The sequence below is a fragment of the Pleurodeles waltl genome, chromosome 6 (assembly GCF_031143425.1).
Source record: "Pleurodeles waltl isolate 20211129_DDA chromosome 6, aPleWal1.hap1.20221129, whole genome shotgun sequence".
NCBI classification, from domain to species: domain Eukaryota; kingdom Metazoa; phylum Chordata; class Amphibia; order Caudata; family Salamandridae; genus Pleurodeles; species Pleurodeles waltl.
This window is the reverse complement of record NC_090445.1, coordinates 966431683-966448623: the sequence shown is the minus strand read 5'-3', so window position 1 is coordinate 966448623 and position 16941 is coordinate 966431683. Positions and strand designations below refer to the sequence as shown.

Below are 16941 nucleotides of genomic sequence, written 5' to 3'. Positions count from 1 at the left end.
TTCGCCCTTGGAGTTGAGGCCGCCCTGCAGGGTCATGGGCCCCCTCACAGAGCTTTTGTTGTGGAGTGCATATATATAGATATAGATACTTACCTGTTCATTTTTTTTACCATGTTTATGCCTCTAGAATGCATGTTTTTTACAACATAAATTTAGTTTTTTTATAAGTAAGTATAAGCCCATTGTGTGTGTGTGTATAAATATATATCAAACCAAGGCCCTTTCAGGGTTAGAGTGACGCATAAATTATGTAAAAAACAAAGGAGAACTCTGGGAAGTTCTCAATTTTAGTTGGAGAGCTGCTCTAGTAAGGAGCACCCTGCAACACCAGCGACACTCTAGATTTGCTCACCTCAAATGTCTGCTTATCTAGCAAAGTTTTTAAGCATAGGATCAGCACAGTGCTATCCTCGCGAGCTAGATAGTGACAAAGTCTTTCTGTTAAGATGTATGCCTTCAAAATTCTGCATCAGAACATCCACTGGAAGCCTAACGAAAAGATCAAAGTTTCCTTAGCTGATCAGTAAGCTGAACAAACTATTCTCACTAGAAAGTCAGCAAGGCCATGGTATAGCAAGAAAGCTGCCTGGGTGACCAGCAACATCCACACCAAGGCAAGAGTTGTCAAGCTCTCAGTCTCTACCAGTCACTTCCGTTAAGCTTCTTTCAGCTCCTTCCTTGTCCCTCTCAAACTTTTTATAAATATATATAAAATTAAGTTTTTCACTACTTTGACTTCAAGAAGCGATGCTCCCGGTACTTTTTTTAAACTCTCACTCAGACTCCGCTCCACTTGACCTTGTAGGCATGCTCCACAAGCCTCGCTGGCTCCACCTTCACTCTGGCACACTGCACACTACTCCCAGCTCTCCAATCTACAAACTGCATGCGGTCATCAATGGAACCCAACCACAGCTGACCAGTGTTCCTGCAGTGAACCCTGGCTATTGAAGCTGGAGTGAGACTCCAGCAGACCAGCAACCATTGAGGACTATCCGGACGAGAAGAGCCTCAAGACGCCAGGACCCTTTGTGTTGATGAATCCAGAGGGCAAGCGTAAAGATTATACCCGGAGAAAGTATCATATCTGCTCAGTCTTAGTATTCCTGCATGGTTACTAGTTTCCTGTGTGTTTCTTTCAAATGTCTGGGGAGTAGTCTGTTGTGGCCTTATCTAAGGTAAGAATTTAAATGTTACCACAGCTTGATCCTTGAAAGAGCGAGACCAGTGCAAACAGAATTTGTTCAAGGTAAAAACCTTTCCAACCTTATTAATTTAACAAATGCAAATGACCCATCTCTTTGGAAGTGAGAAAGGAAAAAGATTATTACCATTTCTATGAGAATGTTAAAAAGAATCCCTTTCCAAAACTAGCTAACACAAAACAAAACCTCACAGGCGTTGAACAACTTCTACAAGCTTAGCTTTTAGAAGCTGTGACGTGAACGAGGGAATCAATGGGTCCATACCCTGGCCCTTCCCCTGTTCTTCTGCATCACAAGATGAGCCTTTATTTTCCTTTCAGGCTACCTGGGACGCCTGCCCCTTTAAGGCTCTGACATCCGCACAGGAAGAAGGCAGGTGCGAACCCAACTGGGGTTTCGGAGCTTGACTCAGGTTGGCTGTCTACGGAGGGAGGTGCGAACAAGCAGGAGAAGACCGATCTGTGTGAATCAAGAGGTACTGTTCCCTGACAAAGACTAACCTATCTTTGAAATCCGCTGGCAAAGATCAGCAAGTTCTAAGGGAGGCCCTACTGCAGTGAGTTCCCGCTGACAACGAGGTCTGGAAGTCGGACAAAGAGTTAACACAGACACCCAGAGGCCACGTCACCTCAAGTCGAACCGCTCCAGGAGGAATGTGCCTATTCTAGATACGTGAACGTATACTGGGGACAACCAGGACATGGGAGACGAGTTGTGGTGGGGCTGGGAGTGACTGGTCTATAGAGGGGTCACCAGTGTAAGACCATCAGGCTTCTGATGCCTTGGGAGGGACGCTTAGTGTTCAAACAATTGAGGATCCGGCACATGGTGGTGGGATAAGGAGTGGTGACATCCCTCACGAGTCCCCCCTCCTCCCCCCCACCCGTTCTAAACGCTTAGAAAACAGAACATAAAATACTTACCTGTGCCTCTTTTCTTTTCCCTCGGAGGGTTGTAAATTCTTAGCGGTCCAGTTGCCCTAATCCCGAGAAGAGGAAGAAGACTCCAATTTTGCTTGGTTTGTGAAAGAAACATATAACAAATCGCAGACAGGAAAAATCGAGGTCACAAAAATCTAGAAAGCAGTCAACAGAAACAGAAGTATTTTTACGATAAAGGAAAACCGTGGAGGAAACTTACGGTTGGGTGCTAGGTCCTCCTTCTATTGCCCATCTCTATGGATAAAATGAGAAAACAATGGCAAGGTCCCTACAAGATCAAAAGATGCGTGGACACGTTACCTATCAACTATGGCTGTCCCAGAATAAGAAACAACTCTACCACATTAACCTTTTTAAGAAATGGTTAGGACCCCTCCAAGAGTGTGCAAATAGTGGATACTGTAGAAAACCACTATAGGTGATACAGACTTAAATAATGCCCTTTCAGAAGAAGGAAGAAAAGACCTGCTTACCCTGTTGACATTCTTTTCGGATATCCTTTCTGATTTACCTGGAAAGATTAGTTTTGCCATGCATTCTATACTAACACAAGTAGATGTTGTTGTTAAACAACAACCCTATAGTATTCCTTAAGAACAGCACCTTGCCCTCAAGTCTGAAGTCACACAAGTGCTTAAAACAGGGGTCATTGTTTCATCCAAAAGCAAGTGGTGCTCCCCTATCATACTTGTCTCAAAGCCAGATGGTAGTTTATGCTTTTGTATTGACTTCAGGGCAGTAAACAGGATATCCAAGCTGAATGGGTATCGCTTACCAAGAGTAGATAAGGTGATCAAAAGGATAGGGGAGACACACTACATAAGCACCATTGACCTAACCAAAGGCTATTGGCAGATTCCGCTAAACCTGGACGACCAGGAAAAAAATTGCCTTTGGTACACCTGATGGGTTTTACCACTTTGCGATCCTGCCATTCGGATTGCGCTGGGCTCCTGCTACATTCCAGAGGCTGATGAATACCCTGCTCGCAAACCAGCAGGGATACTTAACCACTTATCTGGACAACATAGTAGTATATAGCAAGACCTGACCTGACCACGTTAAGAAACTTGAGTCCATCTTATCTCAGCTACAACAAGCTAATCTCCATATTAATGTGAAAAGGTTGAGGTTTGCACACCATAAAGTCAAATACCTTGGATATCTCCTTGGGGAGGGTGTTACTGAACCCCAAATGGAAAAGATAAAGGCTATAACTAAAAAAACTCCCGTCCCAAAAACAAAAAGAGAACTACATGCGTTTCTGGGTCCTTTGGGATACTAAGGAGGTGTATCATCTTGCTACGCTGAACAATCCGCCCTCCTGATGGACTTGCTGAGGAATTGCATATCTCCTTCCATCTTCACACACACACCCCTGTTGCAGCACATGAATCTTTTCGAGACTTGAAAAGAGACCTTACCACTGCTTCTGTATTGCTTTCTTCTAATCTTAGCAAGCCATTTATTCTGCAAATGGACTGTTCGGATGTCTGTACTGGCACAGTTTTGTCCCAATTGGATACGAAAGGACAGGAAAGGCCTCTCCTTTACATCAGGAGGAAACTATTTCCCAGGAGCCAGTTTACCCCACCATTGAGAAGGAGTGCCTCTCCCTGTAGTGGAGTATTGAGACACTTCTTACTACTTGGGGGGGTAGATCGTTTGTCCTGTATACTGATCATACGTCTCTTACCTGGCTTCACTGTAATAATGGGAATAATGACAGAGTGCTATGGTGGTTTTTATGTCTGAAGCTCTTCAGGAGGAGGTGCGCCATTAAAAAGGGCAGGGATCAGGGTAATGCGGACTATTTCTGCTGTTTCCCCCTTTTCCAATTCCTAGGGAAGGTGTGTGTGACAGGAACGAAGGCATCAATGGGTCCACACCCTGGCCCTTCCCCTGTTCTTCTGTATCACAAGATGAGTATTTACCTTCCTTTCAGGCAATCTGGGACGCATGCCCTTTTAAGGCTCGGATGTTCGCACAGGAAGAATGTGGGCGTGAACCCAACTCTAGGGTTTCGGAGCTTGACTCTGGGTGACTCTCTAAGGAGGGAGGCGTGAACAAGCAGGAAGAAGACCGCTCTGTGCGGATCGAGAGGCATGCTCTCCTGATGATGACGGACCCGACTTGGGAATCCGCTGTCAAGTTCAAGCACTCCTTATCCCTCCACATAGTGGAGGGATAAGGAGTGGTGACATACCTCACAACTTCTCCCTCTTCCCCCCCATTATAAACGCTTAGAAAACAGACCATAAAACACTTTAATCAGCTCTTTTCCCTCCATCGACGGTTTATTTGTGGCGGTCTGATTCCCCTCATCCTGAGAAAAAGGGGAAAAAGACTACCATTTTGCTTGTTATGTTAAAGAAACATATAAGCTAAAGGGAATGTGGCCTTCAGTATATTGCTTGACTATATAGAGATCCAACCTCATACACAGTGTCTGCGTGACAGAAGCCTTTCATGGGGGACTTTGAGGAAAATTGACATCAGTCTTGACTGCATAGCAGAACTGCACAGCAAAACAGAAGACCTGCCAACACAATTCTGATGAAATACTGGAGTATATGTGAACTGTATTATGTAAAATGTGTATGAAAAAAGACATACTGAAGATTCTACAGGCACTGTCACACTATTACCACGATATGATTATCGTGCTGTGAAGCAACAGAGCACTGTTCAAGAGATGGTGATTGGAACGGAGTGGCGTAGGGAGGCAAGTGCTACTTGCCTAAAGGTAATGGGATTTTTTTCATTTGGGACATACATTGGAAGCTAGTACTTGAGGCTTGTTGCTCCCGGAATGGGATGGTCACATGGTGCTACTGTGCATGCTCACTGTCTACCTAGTGACCCTGTCATTTTTTATGCTGTGCCGCCGCATGTAAACACTTGTAAAAGTAATACCTTATATTTTTTTCCTGTGGCCATATACTTTCTGCACGAGGACAGCAGTGAATGCGGAGACCGAGGCCCAGCTCTCTATTTCTGCGTTTAGCAAGTGCTGTTTTTATGCATTGCCGTATAAAGTGGCACATTGCGAAAAGGACATCAAGTTGAATTTTCCGGAGTCTGACTTTTTAACAACCTTGTGATGTCCAAGGCTACCACTCACACACATTTAGTGGTCTATAGCAAATAACTCCCACATTGTGAATAGTAGCAGACTGACAAGTTGCTCAATCTTCAATGGTTTGCGTTTGCAGTTGCAAATCATTGATAATCTTTCTTGCAAATTGCTAGGGAGAGGGGAGCACTACTTTTTGGGCAACACACGAGGAATCACAATGTTGACATTGTTAGTTTCCAAGACATTGCGCAGGCTTTGCGATGAACACAACTCCTAATCCTTCCGTTTTATTTTGTATTTATTTGGCAGGCAGCGAGATGAAAATTTTAAAATAAGACTTCAGATCTGGACTATTGACGAGACCAACTCAGAGAGGACTATGACCTAAAAAGTGTAAAACATGAGGTTTTGTATGCTTTGCTGGTCAGGGAAGGCTTCTTGTGCGTTTATGGTCAGTCGACCTTTTAGAAATAGTTCAAAGTCTGGTTGACGCAAAGATTTCCCTCTTTTCATTGCACTGCGTGACTCTGACTTAGATTTTATTAATTTGTACCACTGGGTGCAGGTGAAGGCATTTACTGTTGGACAACAGGACTTTTTTCATTATCAGTACTTTGTCCTAGAGAAAGAGAAAACCAGAAAAGGGATAAAGAAGGTAGAGAAAATTAGGAACAAGCATTGGCAAAGCCACTAGGTATTGGGCAGCACGTAAGGCTGCTGTGCAGCATGGCTAAACGTAACCAAAAATCTGACGCAGCCAGTGCTAACCACATCATAGTGCTTTCTTTCTTTACTTTTAGCCATGTTGCACTGCAGCTGTGCTGCTATATATTACAATTTTTAAAAACACATTGACAAAGCCAAACAGCTCTTGCGTATGTGAGAGAGCCTTTTGGCTTTGTTTTTGGTATTGTGGTGGGACAGAAGGGACAAGCAATACAGGGAGAATGGGGTGCAGCAAAATGAGGACTGTGATAGCAGGGGTGGGGTGAGAAAGCAACACAAGGGACGACAAGCAAGACCATCGACAGCAGGAGGCAGGGAGATAGCAACTTTGTGGCTTGGTGGAATGGGAGGGGGGCAGGATGGGGGTAACGGACATACAACACCACAATTTTTGCTCATCAACAAATGCACTGAACTGAACCCAGTCTTTAAAGGGTTACAGGAAAGGGCCTGTCAAAGATTGGCAATACAACTTTATAACATAGACTACTCACTGCTCCTGTACGAATAGTTACAAAGCAGGCATATATTTATGAAGTTCTTGCCCTCTCCGAATCAACATTAAAAAGTAAATTTAAACAAGCATTTGCAGTGCAACAGGTCTCACATTTGCTAAAGCTATTAGCGTTGTAAACTCCTAACCGGACTTTTCTTGCCACATAAATTGAAAGGAAAAAAAACGAGCATGATTTCGTTATGTAAAACCCAGCGCGATTGCGCTGCGTGGTAAATAAAAAGATAAAGTCGTGCAGAAACCAGGCTGAAAACATGGAGCCTCGTATGTTTTCAGTAGTTGGGCGGTGAGCTCGAGGAGGGCTAAACACCGGAAAAGGCATGACGTATGCATGCCTTTCTCTAATGAAATCAACTGGATTTTAAAAGGCAAGCCGACGAACCAATGAAAGTGACAGGTGTGACATGGGTGTGGTTAAAAGCCCAAATAGAGATTACAACAGGGACGGGACGCTTGGGTGCTCGACCCTAAAAAATTAAAGGGACTGATAGATAAAGCAGGAAACGAAAAATCTAAAGCTCTCTATTTTAACACACTAGGTGAAGTGGATTTGTAATCAGAGGCTACGTCATTTTGAACAGGAGTGAACTTCTCACCTTCCATCATAGGAGCTGTCCAGTGTTTCTACTTGGAGGACTCAGTTACGGGGGGCAGTTCTTTACTTGAAAGGCCCCTTGTGCAGAGTGGCCATGCAACCTGGAGCGTGACCGGAAATGTCCTCCTCCGCTAGCAACAGTTGTCATGGGTGCTCCTTGCGTCTCCTCACACACTCAAGGATCTATTTCTCTCATACCCGCTTGTAATGTGGTAGTTTAAAAAGATTAATGTGTCCACACTTATTGATCCAAGACAAAATTGTAGCGTGAAAATTAGTTTTTATCGTGAAGCAATTTATAACTAGTTTACATGCTTCACAAAAATAGCTTTACCATTTAAAGTAATCTACATGCTAGAAAGTTCTCACCAACCAGTAATCAGGTTATCTTGCAAGCAAAACCAAAAAAGGACCTCAAATCTGAGCACAAACTAATGAACACTAATCAAGAAATAAATCAGTACTTGGCCCACGCTCCAGAGAAGAAGCAAACACATAGCGACATGCTGAAGCTGACACATACTCATCACTGAAAAGCAAGAAAATAAGAGTGACTGTGAAGCCAACCAAAAGTAACGGGCGAGCTAAAAGACTTTTATTACATTTTTTTTTTGAGAAGCAAAAGATCTTTGCGGAGGCAGTCATTTAAGATACCTTAAGAGGGAGAAAGAGTGGATTTAAAAAGCCTGCAAAAGTGAGCTAAAGAGACGGGGAGTGCAGAGTAGTGGAAACATGAGGTATAAAGACCAATCAAGACTAGGGGTCCTTGGTATTCAGCCACTCTGGCATTGGACAGAGCTTGCAGCAGGTTTTAAGAACTCTTTCGCCCTAGCACTTTTTTTTAATTTTATTTTTTAACACATTAACTGTTTGAATATGCTGATGGCACTCTGACTATTTTGTGTGTAAATGAATTGCTTTAGACCACCCATCCACACTCTCCTGTGCCCCTGTATAATATAGTAATCCATTTCTGACATTCTTTAAAATTAAACCATAAAAAGATTCTTAAAACAGTTTAGCCCTCATTCTGATCCGGCTGGTATTCCAGTGCGTTATCAGTAAATACTGATATTGCAGGATTCACTTTGTAGTAACACAACTGTTAATGTTGATTTTGATTTAATACAAATGTGTGCTTAATGCTATGAACGTTTCTGCACTAAAACGAAAAACAGTGCACTTGACTAAACTGTGTTTTCCTGTGCTTGACTAAACTATGCCAAAATTAGGCCTAACTTCCATTTTAGATTTTTCTGCGAAGCCATGATGAGTGTTTTCATTTCTTACACTAACACCACCGCAGCAAATGTGCTTCGATGCTCTGTATTGACATGCTGTTCTCAAAGAACTATGGAGAAGGCCTCTTGCAACATTCCAGCCCCTTCCAGCCAATAACGCTGTGTATTCATTCATGACACTTCCATTGTTTTTTACAAGATTTGTATTGCCACATCCAGTGACATTAGGTAAAAAAGGGGCATATTAATGTTCAGTTACGGGATAGTGGTAGGATGACGGCAACAGGTGAGGTTGTATAATTCTGTATTTTAATTTGTTTAACTTTGCTTACCATATGCTGACTGCGATTTTCAGTAACTTCTTTTGTCTATAAAAGATGGTACATTATGGGGGTGAGCCAGCCTGGTTTGCTACAACTCTAGAGACTGAACCCTTGTCAGTTCGCTTATAATATTTTTGCCTTGACTTCTTGACGTTCTCTTGCTACATTCAATGGAGTTGTATGCTAATTAGCTATATTCATTTTAAATACATTTTGACTATTATTTCTGCCTTCTGTCTTGTACCTTGAATTATTTTAATAAACTTTCATGGTTTACATTTTACTTCTGACTCCAGAGGATGTATTTTCTTACATTGCAGATTATTTATATTGTATGTGGGCGTCACATTGCCTCATACATACTCCAGATAACAATGTCCCTGAGCATAGGCGCTTTATCTTGACTATCTGATAAGGTAGGGTCAACACAACCCCTTCCAAGATTGGAATGTGGGCTAATGCTATAGGCCTGTAAAAAAATGCATGCTTCCCCTTGTTTCGAGCTGCTAAACTCAATTAGTTTTTGTCCTTGCCCAAATTCTGACACATAATATTTGTTAAAAATCATGTGTAGAAAGAAGTATTCTGATTGCACACTTAATGTAATCCGGTTCCGAGTGAAAACTCATTTAGCCTGAAGCACACTACCGAGCGATGCAAAGTCAAACGTAGTGAAGAGGTTGAGGCTGGGTTCTCAAGCCAGTGACACCAAAAGTTGAAGTTGATAATATTCCTTAATGGAATCATCGAAGACAACTAACTAAAATCATTTTTGCCCTTTTTAAGGTTACGCCTTCCTACTGTTCCAGGAAGAAAGCTCAGTGCAGGCGCTGATAGACGCTTGCCTCGAAGAAGATGGGAAACTGTACCTGTGTGTCTCGAGCCCCACCATCAAGGACAAACCGGTAAGTTGTGAACAGACTGGCCTGGCAGCCAGCCCAAGACTGTCCTCCTCGGTTCTAACGCAAAAATACTTTGTCCAGCACCCTGATCTAATGTCTGCCTTCCTGAAATCGGTATACTGACTGTCATAGTGATACTTTTGCCGAGTTAACCTTTTGTAGCCAGCAGACATGAATCATTGATTCTTGGAAAAAGTAACCAATGCTGAATTATTTAACGGGGTATTTTTGCCTCTTCTTCCAGCGCCGCAGTCAAGGGCAGTGTGACAGGCTTTTCATTTTCTACCGGCCGAGCAGTGTTAATTCTTTCACTTCTGTTAACCAAATTCAGCCTTTTCATCGGTAATTAACTAAAGAAAATGCAAATACAACTCTGACAATCCAAAACGGTCTTTGGAATGTCCTGGTCCCAGCAGCCGATTGGCTTGTGGATCGTCCTCGTATGAATGGCACCCCTATACCCAAGAATTGCAGTATAATTGAGGGGAGATGTAAACGTTGGCCAGTGCTTTTGCTGATCCCTGAATACTTACACACCATTCTTGGTGACTGGACAGCACTATAGCCCAGGAGACCTGTCCATACGCTTTACAGGCGTAAGTGAGGGAATGTACGCAGGGGCATCAATAAACAAAAATGCCAGGGGTAGCGGAAGCAACATGACATGACACACCATTTGACCTTCACTATGACTCGTACACACACACGCTTACACATACACACATATTGCACACTCTTTCACATACACACTCACCCACGAGCATGCATACAACATACATTTAAAAGCATTTTTTACATACCTTAGCTGCCAGATAGGGTCATTTTCAAGCTAATTGTACTCCATTTCATTTTACACAAATAGTGAATAATGTTATTCATCATCTAGGTAGTAAAAATTTACAGAAAACCATGAAAGCGAGTCTCCAACCCACGTTCGTGACCATGAGCTGCCTCTTTTTTCCAGGCACTCATTTTTCCACCTTTGAGGCTAGGGATCACAAAGGGCATGCAACGGGTCGCAGCCGAGACCCCTGGAAACTCCTAAATGACGTACATGAATGTACGGCATGATCCAGTCTCAGAAATGCATATTCCTAGGTAAAAATGACCTTTAAATAAACCAAGGAGCTTCATGAATTCATCCTGATGAGTAATTTCTGATAAATCAGCACTAGGGATTTTGATTGATTGAAATTCCTTTATTTCGATTATATAAAAAAAACTAAAAAACAAAACAAAAATACACAACATTCCAATTTAAATAGTTTATATGATGAACAATCAGACATGTTAAAAACCTTAAAATGTTAAAAAGAAACAAAACCGTAACCCGACCATAGGTTCTTAAATAAAAAAAAATCATATATTCTATCTACAGAAGCCATAAAAATCTAAAGCCCAAAGTTCATAAGCTTGTTCCAACGCAAGGCAGTTTTTTAAAAGTTAGAAATTGCCCCTGCAACCATGGAATAATTCAGCAGTTGTAAATACAAGAAAGCAGGGCGATATTGATAAAAACCCTTGGTTTTAAAAATGGGCAGAAGAAATCTTATTCTAAGAGAATCATAAAAATTACAGACCAAGACCAAGTGTTCTAAGGTCTGGAGCGAAGTTTTGTCACATGGACAAATTCTTATCTCAGGTGGCTCGTATTGGCCAGGCAGGAAGCATAAGTTGCGATGGAAGGAACCTAGTCTGAACCTGGTGAGGAGTACTCTTTCCCATGGGTTTCTAACAAACGAAAGATAGGGTCCTGGGCCAAGAGTAGTATTTAAAATCATCAGGGCACTGGCTGACTTACTACCCAATGCCGCATTTTCTCTACTTTCACTGAGCTGCGTTAATAGCAGTTCCTTCACGGTCTTTTTGTCAGCCCGTTTCAACGCTTCAGGATTAAAAAATAATTCTGGGTGCCCGCTGATAAGGCTAAGGATCTAATATAGTTAAGCCATGGGATTTTAAGGCCTAAGTCACAGCTGAGGCAGTCCTTAATGACTTCCCTGTTAAAAGTGCCATTTCTCCACTCCAGACAGATATCCACAACAACATAGGCACAATTTTAGCATATAATAGTACGGGTAAATACTGTATTTCATCTTGTAGATCTGTAGCAATGATAAAACAGGCTTGCTCCTAACTAAACAAGCAAATCTAAAGAGCGCCCCACATGACTGGTCAAAGCGCAGACAGCAGTTTGCGAGACATTTGGTCCATGTACAGTGCTCATCAAAGGTGACACCCAGATATGAGAAGGAGGTTACCCTTGTTACCATCTGATCCTTAATAAAGATTGGTCTGAGTTTTGGGTTCCGCTTCCCACAAACCATAAGGTGTGTCCTAGAAGTGTTAACATCCAGTTTCATGGCGCCCATAAAAGCAACAAAGAGATCCACCAGAACTTTAAGACCATTTAGTGTGCAAGAAAGGATGACCACGTCATCTGCACATAATAAAGAGGGGACAGGATTATTTTTGACTTTAAAAAAAATCTTTGCCATGGGTAACTAGATGTGAATTCAGGCCATTGATATATAATAAAAGAAGGACTGGTGCCCTAACACACCCCCGCCTGACTCCCCTAGCTAGTTTTAAGACATCAGAGTATCCCCTGCCTTTCCAAATCTAACTGAGGTGTTAACATCTTGGTGGAGCACCCAAAGGAAATTTAACAAAGGTTGGAGCAGCCCGAGACCTTCCAGGATTGACCATAGCTTTGATCGAACAACCCTATCAAAGGCACAGCTCAGGTTCATAAAGGCCAGGTAGACAGCGCCCTTCTTGGCTACCACATATTTCCCCACCTCTAGACTAGGATTAAGGCACTGTTCCATTGTCCCTATGCCCTCTCTAAAACCATATTGAGCCAGGCAGATAATATTATTTTCCAGGATCTATTCTTCGATACAACGGAGGACAATGTGTCCCACTATCTTAACTGTGGAGTCCAGCAAAGAGAAGGGGCGGTAACCCGCTGGGTCCTGTCTACACCATTACTGCTGACTTCCATGAGCTAGGGATACCAGAGCAGCGTTAAGAACATTCGTCAATAGCGGAGCCCACAGGGCAATGTTTTCCCTATATAAGTCCATAGGGACGCCATCCGGGCCAGGGACTTTATTGAAAGGGCTTTCCATGATGGCAACCTGAACTTCCTCCAATTTAAAATCTAAGCGCAACAGAGAGGGTGCGGCCACGTCCACCTCTCCCAGTTGTTCTACTTTATCCAGTGAGTAAACCCTCTTGAAGTGAGCAACCCATTTTTGGGTGGGTATAGTGGTCCCTACAATGGCAGGGGAAGCTTGATAAGCAGGCTTCCCATTCACTATGTGCCAGAAAGATCTCACAAATCTGAGCTTGCATGCACCCACTAACTGCTCCCACCTCTCTTCTTTGAGACATTGCTTCCTAAGTTTGATTGCCTCCTTGTAAGCAGCCCTAGCTTCACTGGTAGAGTGGGGGTTCCTTGGATGGTCCTTAAGGACTTTGTGGAGGCGTTTACTGGCGATACAGCAATTCTTATCAAACCATCCATCTTTAAGGTCTTTTAATGGTCCTTGAAAATCCAACATAATTGATCTGAGGCTGCTATTCAGAGACTGAAAATCACCCAGAATGGCCTCTGGTGGGGCCTCAAATAGTAAGAGGGAGCTAGAAAATACATTCCTGCATCTCTTAACAACGTCCACCAATAGGATGGGGATCGAAACTTTCCACCAGCTGAGCCTCCTACCTTGGACTTTTGGAATCAGCCCAAACACACCTGGAGTCAAGTTCACAGTCCCAGTAGCGAGAGTAACCATTTTAGCTTCTATGGCATTATGGTCACTAAACGGTTGGTTGTCGATCAGCCCCTTAGTAAAACACTCAGCAAAACTATTAGAAATAAAAATATAATCAATTATAGTTCCTTTTCCCCACCCAACAAAATGGGTTTGAGTAAGTCACCGCTTGCCACTCTCTCCAGCATATTTCAGAGACCGGCATGTCTCACTTCAATCACCAGAAGTTTACCTCTATGGTCCGGGGGTTCTGCGGGCGATACCCAATCATCTATAATGAGGGGATCTACACCCAAAGGGGCTGCTCCTATCTTGGCATTAACATTTCCTGCTAAAAGGACATAAAAACACCCAAACTTAGGGACCACCCTCTTTTCCAAGATCAGAAGTGCTTGGACTAGAAACCTGATCTGACACACTGAGTAACAAACTGAGTTATAAAAATTTACAACAAAGAAATTAAACTTTTCAGAAACCACAACCCAAGATATCTGTATACCACTGTGCCTAAGAGGGATTGGAACAACTCCCAGCTGTGCAGTTACTTGAAATAATAGAGCCAAGCCACCACTAGCTCTTGACTCTTGTGAAGGAGTTGCTAATACAACGTGGATCTCAAAACCCTCCACAGAAAACAGCTCCTGTGCCCATGTTTCTTGAAGTAATATGATATACTGGGAGATGAATGTAATCCACTGAGGGTCGGAGAGTTTATTCCCCAGACCCGCACAGTTCCATGAAAGGAAACTTAGATCCCTGGATGCGCATGCAGGAATACCCTCCTGAGGAGCACAACCATCTGCCTTAACCCCAGCCGAAACCCCCATGGGCACAGTGATAGTTTGTCAATCTAATTCATCAAGATCAGACAGGGGCTGTGAACCTATTTCTGGTGAATATCGTGCGTGCGGAGCACAACCCTAAACTCTGCTCTGGATAATTAAACCCCCTAGCTACCGACGGGGCGGTGGGCTTATAGAAAAATCCTAAGGGCAGAATCCTAATGCCGGGTCCCACCATAGAAGGTTGCCTGGCAGTGAAAATCAACCTCCCCGCCATATCCAGGGGTTCTACAATTAATCACCACACAGTCACCCTCAATGGACTTATTTGTAGGACCAATCCACTCAACTCTTCGTACAAATAGTATATTCCTAGATTCAATGGGGTGAAAAGTAGTGTTTTAGCTCAGCCATTTCCCTCCCAACTTCATGAAACAAGGGGCCCCTTATAATACCTAATGAGGAGCCCACAGCACAAGATTGTGAGAGTTGAACATTAGAAGGAGCTGAAGTCAGAAATCCTGAGAAAGGACGGCCCACCTCCTTAAACTCTAGATTCCCTGCAGGTGACTACCCTCACATCTTCTTTCCTCCAGCACCGGAGACCCATGAGTGGTCAGTGCGGGATCTGGCCTATTCAAAGTGGAGATCAATGTCTCCAATTTGGATAACCTTTCTAGGACTGAAGCCAGACAGTGCTCGATAATGTTTTTAAATTTATCCAGTACAAGACCCCACTCCTGGCTACCATCTGGGACCCCCACCTTGCTGCTCATAAAACCTCTTCGCTCTGGCTGCTTGGGCTGTCGCTTCCCTTTTAACTGGCGGAGCACTCTTTTTGGTTATAGGTGGGTTCTGTTTTAAAGAGACTACCAAGTACTCCCTCCCAGCGGCTACCTCTCTTGAGTGTGAGTCATCGGGGGGGGTCCCAAGGGCTAAATATCCGAGAACCCTGTGGAGTAGTGGAGCGAACGTGGGATCGTGGAAGGGCTCTCAAGTGGCCCGCCACTCGGGCCCTCCCCCGGCTACAAAGATGACCTCCTTTCAGCAAAGTTGATTCTTTTGCAATCACGCCTATAGCCCGGGTTAGGAAGGAGTCAATTGTAGATCCCTTTTTAGGTTTTGGGGATGCTACCTTACTCTCCTGCAGTTTGCGTCTTCCCATATTGTGGCCGTGGGCTCTAAAAGCCTTGGTACACCTCTATGAAAGTAAGAATGAGATTATGGAGAGGGCTGGCCCACCTATTAGCTTATACCTTACATCAAAACATACATGATAAAATAAGGCGGGAGCCAAAACCAAGAGGCCAGACCCAGCCCAGCCTCCTTTGGGCTCCTGGTGTGGACAGTCCTGCCCTTGGCCCGGGCTTCACGTGCTTCCTGCGCAGCGGTGTGCCCCCTTGTGCTTTATACCACTCGTTGGAAATGGCAAGTGGGAGCAGGTGATGTCGAAAATGGCTGCCTCCTGGGGTCACAAGGCAGTCTGGGGTATATAGTCTCTTGTAGCAGAGTTTAGCGCTTCTCACAAACCTCTCATGAGGGCATTGATACCTCAGTATCCTTAGACTGCCCAGGCTCAGCTTCTCCTTTCTGGACGACCCAGCTCTCTCCCAGAAGCTTGCCCACCGTTGGAGCATGGCACAGCTCAATCCTCGGCCTAGATACCACTCAGTAAAGGCAGGAGTCACGGTAGTCAGCAATATTCAGCAGATTGATCACAGTAGTTGGCAGTAGTCGGCAGATAGGACAATGTCGTTGGAAGAGACTGCATAGGTCCGGTGTCAGGGTCAGCTCATTGCCATAATCGGTAATGATGAGTTCAGTATCCTGGAACGTCCCAGGCTCAGCTTCTCCCATCTGGACATCGTGGCTCTCACCCAGAAGCTTCCCTGATGGTGCATCATGGCACCACTCAATTCTCGGCCTCCTTAAGCTGCTGAACTGGAACAGTGGTATTCAAAACATATACTGGTTAACAGGTCGTTGAAAATGAAACTGCTTGATAATTCAATAATGAACTGTCATGTCACGGCCCACAGACAGCTCCATGTTGAACAATGAACCGGCTTTCAGTCGGGATTTTGTTTTACAGTAGGGTCGCATCTGAGGGCTTTGTCCTTCTCCAAGCCCACTTCCCTGTTGTCTGTAGCATCAGCTGGTTAGGGTTTCCCCTCCGTTATGTACCATAAGGCGAGGGGGGGGGTGCGACAAGTTGTCACAGTGTACTGATTGTGCAATGAGTTGTACCGATGCAGTACTGTGCAGGGGGGGCTTAAAATCTTGTAGCCATCTGCCTAACGCCTATACATGATGGCAGTCCAGGCAGCCAATATCTTGGGTATGCTTCCCATTATTGTGGTCAATCCTTGGCTCAAGGTGGACTTCACTGATATCTGGTAGCTACCCCCGACTTGTGATAGACACGGCAAGGTGAGGCAGTTTATTTCCAAGTTTGCTGTAGTGCATTTAAGTGCTTCATGTATATGGCATTCTGGTATTTGGGACTCCAGGCAATATTAGGGACTACAGCCAGACCAGAGACAGTTGTTTCATATGAGTCAGGGGGAAGTTCAGCATGTATTTCAGACGATGCTTTAAGTCAATCATTCTCGCTAAGAGCAGATGGATTACCTGTTGGGCAGTGGATGGAACGAGCCCTACAGTATACAGGTGGACTAGGATATTTGAACTAGATACAGGATTGCCCTGGAGCACTTGTCTTTGCGTCTAGGGCCACCAGGTTGTCCACCATGCTCCTGTCCCTGAATGTCAATTGTAGAATGTCAGTGTGTGCCTACGTTGGGCCTTCTTACTGCATCAATTATATCCTCACGTATTACAGAGTAACAACCTC

General features: G+C 44.0%; 1 protein-coding gene across 8 annotated transcripts in view; it reads left to right on the top strand.

Annotated features, from left to right (window-relative positions):
* The window catches only part of CPEB3 (cytoplasmic polyadenylation element binding protein 3), a 543123-nt gene that overhangs the window by 406139 nt on the left and 120043 nt on the right, over window positions 1–16941 (top strand). For all 8 annotated transcript variants that reach the window (XM_069239797.1, XM_069239803.1, XM_069239805.1 and 5 more), the window contains one exon: window positions 9411–9529. In XM_069239797.1, the coding sequence (XP_069095898.1) occupies window positions 9411–9529 (119 nt within the window). The remainder of the gene's footprint in view (window positions 1–9410; window positions 9530–16941) is intronic.